This window comes from Protomyctophum parallelum, assembly GCF_964188405.1.
Source record: "Protomyctophum parallelum genome assembly, chromosome: 2".
Taxonomy (NCBI): domain Eukaryota; kingdom Metazoa; phylum Chordata; class Actinopteri; order Myctophiformes; family Myctophidae; genus Protomyctophum; species Protomyctophum parallelum.
This window is the reverse complement of record NC_139699.1, coordinates 45,918,286-45,930,500: the sequence shown is the minus strand read 5'-3', so window position 1 is coordinate 45,930,500 and position 12,215 is coordinate 45,918,286. Positions and strand designations below refer to the sequence as shown.

At 45.1% G+C, this 12,215-nt stretch overlaps 1 protein-coding gene across 1 annotated transcript; it reads left to right on the top strand.

Annotated features, from left to right (window-relative positions):
• Positions 1–8,726: 8,726 nt before the first annotated feature.
• LOC310854648 (nardilysin-like) lies at positions 8,727–11,873 on the top strand (the record flags this gene model as incomplete). Its single annotated transcript, XM_083759323.1, has 1 exon — positions 8,727–11,873. The coding sequence occupies exon 1, from the start codon at positions 8,877–8,879 to the stop codon at positions 11,871–11,873; it is 2,997 nt and encodes a 998-aa protein (XP_083615449.1). The 5' UTR covers positions 8,727–8,876.
• Positions 11,874–12,215: the final 342 nt, after the last annotated feature.

Genomic DNA, 12,215 nt, shown 5'->3' with positions numbered 1-12,215 from the left:
CAGAAGGAGAAAACAGTCAAAACTAGAAAAAGTGCCCTTCTGGGCACAGGTCTCCACCAGGATAGGAATGTAGGACATTGCAGCTTGCCTTCATCTGGTGGTTGGATAAATGGGCAACAAAAGTAAAAAATCACGCGATGTGTTCATGATTTGCAGCATTTTGGTTGAAACTGAGCACTCCTGTGAACTTTGGAAGCCAATCTTAACCAATCAGGATGGAGTCTGAGAAATCTGAAAGACCGGTTTCGTTGAATGGCTCTAGAGAGACTGTGTACCAATTTGCGTGATGTTTGGACAAAATATGTAGGTGTACTGTGCAAAAACTTGTTTTGCACAAAGCGGCCTCCTGGTGGCGCTATAACAGGCCGTTCTGGAATGTTTGGGGCAGAGCTTCATCGTTGGCATCCAGGGAGTGTGTGTGCAAAATTTGGCATTGACCGGGTTAACGGTGGCCGAGATTAGCTGCTCACGGACACACACACACACGGACGGACGGACGGACGGACGGAGTGCAAAACATACTCTCCCCCCATGCCTTCGGCCTGGTGGAGACAATCAGTTGGAAATTTTATGTGGTTCATAATTTAATTTCATGTTGGTATGCCACACTGACCATCAAGGAAATAAAAACATGGCATTTCATGTCAAAAAAGGTTGCAGACCGGCGACCCCTGGCCTGCAGTACTGCATGTCCTCCAAAATGACACTATTGTGTGTATAAAACAGTTTCTTAATCTTACTTTAATATAGCAAATATTTGCCGATATAACCCTTTGAACATGATGGAGGTCCTTTACTGATTTTTGGATTCATAATTATTTTTTGTATTATTCCCACAGTTCCTCTTCTGGGTTTGGTGTCAGCCCTCTTTTGTGTTAAATCGGCTTAGCGATAACAATATCCACTTCAGGCGTTTTGAATCTGCTTAGTGAAAGCAAATATCCACCTCATGTGACATTTGGTGCAGTCACAGGATCCCAACTATAGTGACCGTGCTGTGCTGAAGCGGGTTGTGACAGGTGCACTGTTCTATTTTAGCCCCGCAATCCATCTTTGTGGCAAGTCGGAGGGCCTCCTGTGGGTCCCGTGGACATCTTGACGCGAGCCCAAATGCGAGGGGCCTCAGGTTGTGGATATCCATCGCAGATAATGCCAACAGCAGGCCAGGCCAACAAAAGGAGATTAGAGGCTCTTCAAAGCTGCGTGCAAAAACACTAAGGGGGATTTGATCAAAGCGGATGAGCAGTTTTGATTATGGATTATCTTCATTATTATGATTGTACCTCTAATTTGGACACACAGCCTGTGGAAAAAAAGGAGAATTATCAAAGTGAGAAATAATGGGAAACTAAAATGGGACTGCTTTGGTAATAACATAATGAGAACATCCTTTGAGGGGAGAATTGAATGCATAGGGGGGGGGGGGGGGTCGTCAAATTAATTCAGGGGATCGGCAGATTATTCTCTGAATGGCTGGAAATGGATATTAAAGGACCACATTACCACTTTTCAACCTATCTTCATATAATTGGTCCTCACTAATGTTCATGATAAAATGCCACAATTCTTTTCTACTCGGCCTGTGTCTCATAGTAGGGCTGTGACATTATAGTTTATTACTCGCGACTTGCGAGGTCGGATTAAAGTTCTAGCTCCACACATCGTCCTTTACGTTTTTTTTGTAGCGATCAATTTGTATTGGGGGAGCGGGGCGGGGGTCGCAAGATATGGACAAATCATTTCTGGTGGTCCCCAGCCAAAAAGGTTGAGAACCCCTGCCATAGTCAGCACCACAGTCAGCACCACAGTCAGCACCATAGTTAACACTATTGTACTCTAGGACCGTCTCTGTTTAGTTTCAAAACAATTGAAGGTCAGGTATATCATTGCAGTGAATAGCTCTCACTACATTATGCACGCACGCACGCACGCACGCACGCACGCACGCACGCACGCACGCACACACACACACACACACACACACACACACCTAATTAAATGCTCCCTCACACAGCCCGGGCCCCAAGCTCCAGTTTAACTTCAGCTGCACTCCTTAAGCATACTTAAGTGAGGCACGTGCACGCAGCTGCAACATCTTTATAGAGTGCACTGTACGTACGCATGCACAGAGACCCTCCACCTACGCACCACTTAAAGCTTGATTTACACACTGCAACCAGAGACTAATTGGCTTAATGAGGTGAAGAGGTCGCCAACGAAGGCCCGTGTTATATTCTCATTAATTCTGCCCGTGTGCGTCGAGAGTACATTCGAAGGAAGACAGCCATTGTAAGTCATATTTATAGCAGTGAACCACTTGAACCCTGGTTCCTTCCATCCATCCATCCATCCATCCATCCATCCATCCATCCATCCATCCATCCATCCATCCATCCATCCACCCATCCATCCATCCAGTACCAGAAGAGTTTAACCCATTCTGACCTGAGATCAGATTCTAAAAATGTCTTCTACATCCTGACAGTTTTCATTCTGACCTGAGATCAGATTCTAAAAATGTCTTCTATGTCTTCGATTTTTCAAAAATAGCAGACCTACAATGACCTACATGAGCTTGTAGATCTGCTATTTTTCAATAGCTAAAGCATAACATAGTGCTAACACCAAAATGGGTTAAGTAAGAATGCAACATGATAATTAGTCCAATAGTCCCAAAGTTGTTAGTCAGAAAAGTATATGATGTATGTCTGAATGATGAAAACAACAGATCCTGGGTTTGGGAGGATATAGCGTGCAGGCCTATGTGGATATTTGTGACTGATTTTGACTAGAGCTAAAGTCTTCTAGCATTTTTTTTTTTTTTTTCATTTCATATGAAAGCAGGGAATCATACATGGACACCTGGCTGTTGATCACCACACACCTGGTGCGTGCGTGCCTGCCTGCGTGCGTGCTGACCTGTTCTGCATGACATTCCATTATGTTGATCCCACCCGTCCTTCTTGTTCTGACATTCCGTACACTCAAGACACGCTCATATATGGCCAGTACAGAATTCATTCCATATGTTGATCTGACCCCCCCATGCCAAAGCGCCAGCCCTCACCCAGGAGTCTGCCGTCACCCAGGCGGATGCGTGCCCGCAAGGGTGAGGTCGCTTCTCGCCCTCAGGGCATCTTACTGGTACACTGTAGTGTACAATCTCTAACACTGGTTTAGGTATAGAAATGCATACATATTTAATACATTTGAGTACATTTCAACAACAAATCAAAATCAAATAAAAAAAAAAATATATATTATAAAATTATTTATAAAGCACATTTAAAAACGACTGTCATCGACCAAAGTGCTGTACAAGTTGTCACAGCCCCTGTAGTTGGCCTACTAGGGCCTGTGTGTATTCCTGCATTTGGCTTCCCACAGGTTCTGAGTTGCTGATCAGGTGCATTGGGAGCACCTGGCCAGTGTTCCCAAGGTGCACTATAAATGGCTGGGCGTGGGCGTTTCGCTCAGTCTCTCTCCTTCCATGAGAGCAGCAGCATCTGTTTGCACCATTCAACACCCCACACTACACCCACCACACATCCACTCACTTACACTGCTGATCTACTGATTAACACACATTAACTCCACCTTAGTATTTTTTGTTTGATTCATATGTTTGTTTATATTGTAAATAATAAATATTGGTTTGTGCACTTTTAAACAGTGTCTTCCTCCTTTGTTATGGCCCAAGAGCCAGGTCATAACAAAGTCAAGAAACATATAGCAACAGCAACAGCAATACAATAAAATAAAAACAACATATAAAAACAATACATCAGTGTCAAGTGGGTACACATATGAACATAATAGGCACTAAGGTAAGAGGTGCTCAAAATAAAAGGTTGGAGATTAAACTGGGAGATTAAACTGGGTTGTGATTAAAAGCTAGGTCGAAAAAATGGGTTTTAAGCAGAGACTTAAAAGTCTCAATGGACGGATCTGATGTGGAGAGGAAGGCTATTCCAGAGCCTAGGGGCAGCCACAGTAAAATCACGGTCTCCCCTGGTGTTTAGTAGGTGTCACGGTCCGCTCCTCGGACCGTGAACTTTGACTAGAGTTTGGACTATAAATAATATGTATTTCTGTCATTTATTCATGTATTTGCTCATGTATTCCTGACTGTTTCTCGTTGGTTTTGGTTTACTGTTACTCTGTTGTTGCCTTAGTTTTGTGTATCTTATTTTGTAGTATTGTTCCTAGTGTTTCCTGTCTTCCTAGTTACTGTTAGTTACCTTGTCTATCCTACCTTGTTATTTGTCAGTGTTTCCACCTGTGTCCTTTTAGTCCCCTAGCCTATCCTGTGTTTGATTGTATTTTGAGTTCACCTGTGTCCTGTTACCCCTGTCTATTTAAGCCCTTTGTTTGCAGCGTGTCCTTTTTGGTCCATAGACCTCTGTCAAGTGAGTGTGTATGTTTTGCTGTGCCTTTGTTTTGCCCTATCTTGGTGGATTCCTGACCCGTAATGCATTCCTAACAGTATAGGGCTGTCTTGGGGGTCAAAAGTGAGAGGTGCGCTGACCTCAGGGCTCTGATCGGCTTATGGTGTTGGAGAAGTTCTGCCAAATAAGAGGGGGCCAGTCCATTGAGGGATTTAAAAGCAATTATCAAGATTCTAAAATCAATTCTAACTTATTCTGTGTATATGCACTTACAGCAGATATGTGTGAAAGCCTTAGCGAACCAACAACTTGAGGTATGATATCTTATTTCAATCTCTTTTCATTTCATTTTATGTTGTTAAGTCAGCCATTTTGACACTTTCTATCACCTTCTATTGCTTTCTGCCAGAGGTAATCAGGTGGAAAACATCTGAAAAGCCATTCTGCCCACTGGGAGATAGTACTGTAGCTAATGTAACAGACAGGGTCAATATTCGGTCAACATGTCACACCGATCTACATGCTCTCTTAATATACAGCGCAGTGGTGTGTGTTGAAGGTGTGTGTGCGTGCGTGTGTGCATGCGTGCGTGTAATTATTTTTATGTGTATGCATGTGTGCATGGGTGCACGTGTGTAACTTCCACACTCACTGACTCCACATGCTCCACACCAAGGGTCTTCAACATGGGGTCCCGGGTCCAGGACCCATAGGGGGTCCTTAGATCTCAGGCAGACCTCAGGCTTTGTTCACATTATAGGCCATACTGTATATGGCAGTGGTTCCCAAACCTCTTCATGTCAAGGATTGACACTAATTAGCCCCGCGGACACCCATTTGAAAAATATATGCCAGGGACCCCCATAAGAGAAGATTTGTACGGCTCTAGCAGTGATTCTCAACCCGTTTCATTTCAAGGACCCCCAGTTTGACACGCATTGGTCTACGGACCCCCATTTAATGGCATTTCTATCTCTGATACTTATATTGTAAAATCAACTCTGAGAGTGTACAAATGGAACCAAATGGACCAGTTAGGGTCCAATTGGTCCCATTTGTACACTCTCTGAGTTACTATCCCATATAAGGGTTCATTTGGTTCCAAACTATCATTTAGCTGGGTGCCCCCTGGAACTCCCTCAAGGACTCCTACTCCACTTTGGGAACCACTGGTATATGGGACTGTCCCTCTTTCATTGGTGTGTCGCCCAGGTTGTGCCTAAACCCTAACCTTTAACTTCACAGACACTACGCCTCAAACCTCACAGAAACTATGCCTATAAACCCTAACCTTTAACTTCACAGACACTATGCCTCAAACCTCACAGAAACTATGCCTATATACCCTAACCTTTAACTTCACAGACACTACGCCTCAAACCTCACAGAAACTATGCCTATATACCCTAACCTTTAACTTCACAGACACTATGCCTCAAACCTCACAGAAACTATGCCTATATACCCTAACCTTTAACTTCACAGAAATTATGCCTAAACCTATAACCTATAAACTGGCAACATCAACATTTAAAACACACGGCCTGCCTGCATGGTGTTGTGGCTCGTGACAACCTCCAACTTTACAGCAACTGACACACTGCATGCATGAGAGCTATTAACCACAAAGCACTCAACAAACACTAACCTAAATTGGTGCAATGTATCAAAGGATTACAATAAATCATTGTGTAATTACCTTTTTCCCCACAATGTTATCTGAACAAATACATGGAAAGTGCCAGACTGAATTATCGTTCTTCCAGGGTATTCTTTATTCATAAGAGCCCGTTCTTTTTGGCAGAAGCATTAAAAAGTGTCATAATTGCATGCATGTATTCTACTGATAGCACTTTAACACCCTTCAACACTTGACTGTGACAGCTAGGCAACTCAGAGGTACGTATACTCAAGTACTGTAGGCCAATAATGTTTAATTTATTATTATTTCAAAATTTCAATACTTTTGTCAGCCCTCAGGCGTGAAGAGGATTTGGGAGGTTGATTTAAATCAATCCTTTACTGACAGCGAATGAAAGATGATTCTACGGAACTCAAAGAAGATGTCCCGTGAACTTAGAACCAGATTAGTTCAATTTAATGATAATGAATAGAGTCTATTGGACTTCAAGGCTAAGCTCAGAGAGAGTCCGGTTTGCTGGAGGTGTGGTGAGGACCCCGGTACACTTATTCATGTATTGTGGGAGTGCCCTAGGGTACAGACGCTATGGTGTGCTATTCATGAGAATATAATGCAAATCACAAACCATGATATTCCTTATACACCTGCTCTGTTTATTCTGGGTGATCCATCGCCATTAAGTTATCTTTTAAGATGAATAATCAGTTAGATGAATATGATTCGAAGTGGAATGTGTTCCTCAGTCATGTTGCAGGTCCTTGATGTGATCCATGGTCAGGCAATGACGTTTTGATTGTTTACTGTCTCAGTATACATATGATACGGTTGATGATGCTGCATGTTTGGTCGTGTAAACTAGTTGAAACTTTTAATTCAATGTATTTGTTGATCTTGTCTATCCTTGTTACTTGCGCAAGCAGAGCGTGCAAGTAATGTTATCAGTCAGGTGCTTATGTCCCTAAGCAGCATATGATATGACGTCAATCTTCCGCCGTAGCCTGAAAACCCACCTTTTCAGACTCCATCATGGCCCATAGCACTTACCCTAATCCCTTAGATAGCATTTCTGTTGGCTTAGATAGCATTTGACACAGACTTATAGCATGTTATGTAGACAGCACTATAATTGTATTGTATATAGTCATAGCACGCCATAGTACATATGTATAGCATAGTAGTAAATATGTATAGAGTATGTATAGTTTCATTATATAGATATTCCACTGTTACTTTCTTAGCTTACGCATGTTTCATGATAAATGCTTTTATGTGATGTATTCCCATGCTTTTGTTCTTGCTTAAATGTAAGTCGCTCTGGATTAAGAGCGTCTGCTAAATGCCTAAATTGTAAATTGTAAATTGTCATGCCTGCACGGAAGCAGACCGTGCAGGTATGTTTTCCGTCATGCTACGAAGCATATGTCCCATGATGTGATGAAGATATGTACCAATCTCCCTTAGCAGAATTATGACGTCATATGCTGGCACGGGACATACGGTGACGTAACGATGCCATGTTTCAGTGTCGGGTGGACTAAAGGTAATGCCCCTATGCCTATGTATATATGTATGTGATCTGACACCACTGCCATAACAGGCATAAGTAATCATTACCATACTTCAAAATACTACTTTTTTTCCTCCAAAAGCAACGTACGTAGCAAATAGCTAAACCTAATAATTCAATATTGCAAACATTCTTTCACAGAGAGGCTGAGATTTGAAAGTTTGTAGCGGTCTACAGTACTTGCACGCTCTGCTTGCGCACTAGCCTACTTGTGTGCAACAAGCACACAGTAGTATAGGCACTCGACAGAGTGCAGTTCTAGTTTTATAATGTTTTTGTGTTCATACATAATATCCATGCATACGTTTTTTTTTTTTTTTTTGTAAAACAATCCAAATAAAGTATTGATCATAAAAAATAAAATAAATCAATAATTTTACTGCAAATATTGTACTTTTTACTCCACTACAATTATTTGAAATCTTTGTAGTCACTTTGTCAAAGTCACTTTGTAGATTTTGATTATTATTACAAAACTAGCTACTTCAGCCCTATGCCGTGTACTTCGACTATTTGGAAATAGACAATGTACAAACTCACAACGTGAACATGTCAGCTTGTAGATCTGCTTTTTTCAAAAGATTTTTGTACTTTCTGAAAACTTGAAAATGGACATTGCGCATAACGAAAACCATTAGACAGTAGACTGATACTCTTAGACTGTGGACAGATACAGAAATATCCATGTATGGGCATAAAAGGGACACAGACAGTTGGGTGGAACGGGTACATTGACTCGGGTACAACGGGTATTGCATAGCCAGGTGGGGCATGGAACTCCAACTTCCATCGTTACCGACTCTGTGCTCTATACAGCTGGGCACCGCTCTAGTAGTAGGCTTATATAATGGAAGTCGACAGGTCTCTGATTGTCTGAAACCTTGCCCAAATTTAGGTATGTCATAGTTAATACCTCACTGATGTCACCAGTGAAGAAGAAAAATGAAAAGGTGCTTTGTCTCTGACAATGCAGAGACAAGACAATCCTTTTCCCTTTTTCCTTCACTGGTCCAGGAAACTGTGGTGTCTTGTCATGCTGCAAGGAAGTGTCTCAAATGATACGGAACCCATGTCCTCTGTGCAAGGAAGTGGCTCAGACAATACCAGGGAAGATGCCCATGTAGCAGGAGAGGCAGGAGGAAGAGGAGGTGCTGAAGGAGGAGAGGACAATGTTGGCGACAGCGACATTATTAAGTCACCCAGTGACCCCAAACAGTACAGGTACATTGAACTGGAGAATGGACTGAGAGCGCTGCTCATATCCAACTACACTGGTCCAATGGCATCAGGGGATGATGAGGCTGGACCAATGGCATCAGGGGATGATGAGGCTGGACCAATGGCATCAGGGGATGATGAGGATGGTCCAGTGGTGTCAGGAGATGAGGACGGTGACCTTGAGAACAATGTGGGGAAAAGGAAGAAGAAAGGGCCTTCTGAAAAACCCTCTGCGGCGGCGTTATGCGTCGGCGTGGGCAGCTTCAGTGACCCCGCCGACCTGCCTGGCCTCGCCCACTTCGTGGAACACATGGTGTTCATGGGCAGTGAGAAGTACCCGTCTGAGAACGGATTGGACGCTTTCCTGAAGAAGTGCGGAGGAAGCGGCAACGCCTCCACTGACTGTGAGAGGACCGTCTTCCAGTTCGATGTCCAGAAGATGCACTTCAGAGAGGCCCTGGACAGATGGGCTCAGTTCTTCATCTGCCCCCTGATGAAGAGCGATGCCATCGACAGGGAAGTGGAAGCTGTGGACAGCGAGTACCAGCTGGCTAAACAATCGATCTCCCACAGGCAGGTGATGCTGTTTGGCAGCCTGGCCAAACCTGCACACCCCATGGGTAAATTTTACTTGGGAAATGCCCAGACATTGAAGAAAGAGCCGAGGGAGAATGAAGTCAATGTGTATGAACGTCTGCATGCATTCTGGAAGAGACACTACTCTGCCCATTACATGACACTAGCCGTTCAGTCCCAACATAAACTAGACACTCTGGAGGAATGGGTGCGAGGCATCTTCAGCAAGGTTCCCAACAACAACGAGCCCAAGCCGGAATTCTCAGACCTACTGGATCCATTTGACACACCAGCCTTCAACAAGCTGTACAGGGTGGTTGCGGTGAAAAAGGTTCATGCTTTGAACATCGCCTGGGCCCTCCCCGCTCAGGAGGAGACGCACTACAGAGTGAAGCCTCTCGATTATATCGCATGGCTGATTGGTCACGAGGGCGCAGGCAGCATCCTCTCTACACTCAGGAGGAAGTGTTGGGCTCTTGGTCTGTCTGTAGGAGCCAGTGAGTCTGGTTTCAACAATAATACCACTTCCTCTATCTTCTCAATTTCCGTCACCCTCACTGACGAGGGCTTTAAAAACTTCTACCAGGTGGCTCACCTTGTGTTCCAGTACGTGAGGATGCTGAAGACACTGGGCCCACAGCAAAGAATATATGAGGAGATACAGCAGATTTTAGCCAATGAATTCCACTACGAGGAGCAGACTGACTCTATAGAATATGTGGAGGAGGTCTGTGAGTACATGCAGCTGTTCCCTAAAAAGGACTTCCTGACCGGAGATCAGCTGATGTTCGAGTTCAAACCAGAGGTGATCGATGCGGCTCTCTCGCTTCTCGCCCCAGAGAAAGCCAATCTGATGCTGCTGTCATCGGAACACCAGGCCCGAACCACTTCTCCCCTCCGGGAGAAGTGGTTCGGCACACATTACGGTGTGGAGGAAATCCCACAGCGGTGGAGGGAGCATTGGACGGCAGACATGGGGCTCAGCAGTGAGCTGCACCTCCCTGCAGAGAACCAGTTCATTGCCACCGACTTCACCCTGAAGCCCCCTGACGGCCTGCACACAGAGTTCCCTGTCAGAATAGCCAACGGAGACAGGGGCTGCCTCTGGTACAAGAGGGACGACAAGTTCAAACTCCCCATGGCTTACATTGTATTTCATCTCATCTCTCCTGTAATTCAGCAATCCGCTAAGAAGGTCGTGTTATTTGACCTGCTGGTAAACATCCTGACTCATAACCTGGCCGAGCCCACCTACGTGGCCGATGTGGCCTGTCTAGAGTATGTACTGGAGGCCGGGGAGCACGGCCTGGTCATCAAGGTCAACGGATTCAACCACAAGCTGCCGTTGCTTCTACACCTGATAATCGATCATCTGGCGGAGTTCTCTACCTCCCCTGATGTATTTAGCATGTTCACCGAGCAACTGACGAAGACGTACTTCAACGTCCTCATTAAACCCCAGAAGCTCGCCAAGGACGTGCGTCTGATGATCTTGGAGCACTCTCGCTGGTCCACGGTGGAGACCTACCAGGCTCTGGCAGCTGGAGTGACTGTAGAGGAACTGATGGACTTCAGCAAGGCCTTCAAGGCTCAGCTGTACGCAGAGGGACTGGTGCAAGGCAACTTCAATAGTACAGAATCAGCGCAGTTCCTGCAATATGTCAGAGACAAATTGCAGTTCTCCAAGCTGACAGTAGAGGTGCCACTGGTGTACAGAGTTGTGGAGCTGCCTCCCAAGCATCACCTGTGCAAGGTCAAATCACTCAACAAGAGGGATGCCAATTCCGAGGTCACAGTTTACTACCAGTCCGGACCTAAAAACCTGAGGGAACACGCTCTAATGGAGCTACTCGTGATGCACATGGAGGAACCTTGCTTTAACTTCCTGAGAACCAAAGAGACTCTGGGGTACCTCGTCTACCCCTTGTGCAGAATCACTTCAGGGGTTCTGGGTTTTTCTGTCACGGTGGTGACCCAGGCCACGAAGTTCAATACAGAGGCGGTGGAGTTGAAGATTGAAGAGTTTTTGGTTTTGTTTGGGGAGATGCTGAGTGCACTTACCGAGGAGGCCTTCGATACGCAGGTCACTGCCTTGGTGAAGGAGAAGTTGAGCGAGGACACACACCTGGGGGAGGAGGTGAACAGGAATTGGTATGAGGTGGTCACCCAGCAGTATGTCTTTGACAGGCTCAACAAGGAGGCTGACGCTCTGAAGCAGATGACCCGGGCTGAGCTGGTCTCCTGGTTCCAGGAACACAGAGGGCCGACCAGCCGCAAACTCAGTGTGCACGTGGTGGGATTCGGACCAAAGGAGAACGACAGGAACGTCGGCAAAAATAAAAAATGTTGTCCAAGCAAGGTGTCCAAGCTCACCTTTCTCCTTGCTTCAGCCAAGATGCCCGGTGCCACCACACCCGTCATGGATGTTCCTGCTTTCACCCAGAACCTGCCCCTCTTCCCCTACAACAAAATCCTCAAATAAACTAAGTAACCCCCCCCCCTCTCCAACGACGTCACGTGGCAGCCAAGTCGATGGACCTTTAATGTTTGTCTTATTCAGGCACCCCAAAAAATCTACGTCTATGGATGTTTGTTTACAGCAGTTACACAAACATTGGCGTCACGTGGCAGCCACAGAGGGTGCCCCTCACTTCACACGAGTGTGATTTATTTTAAACAAGCTATTTAGAATTGTGGACTACCTTCAAACCGACAAGGTGTCAACGCCTTAAATTTAACACATTGTTTTGCTCTGCCAGACATTGGCCCTCATTTATCAAAGTGATAATGGCCACACGGCGAGATCGCCGCAATTGTCGGCATG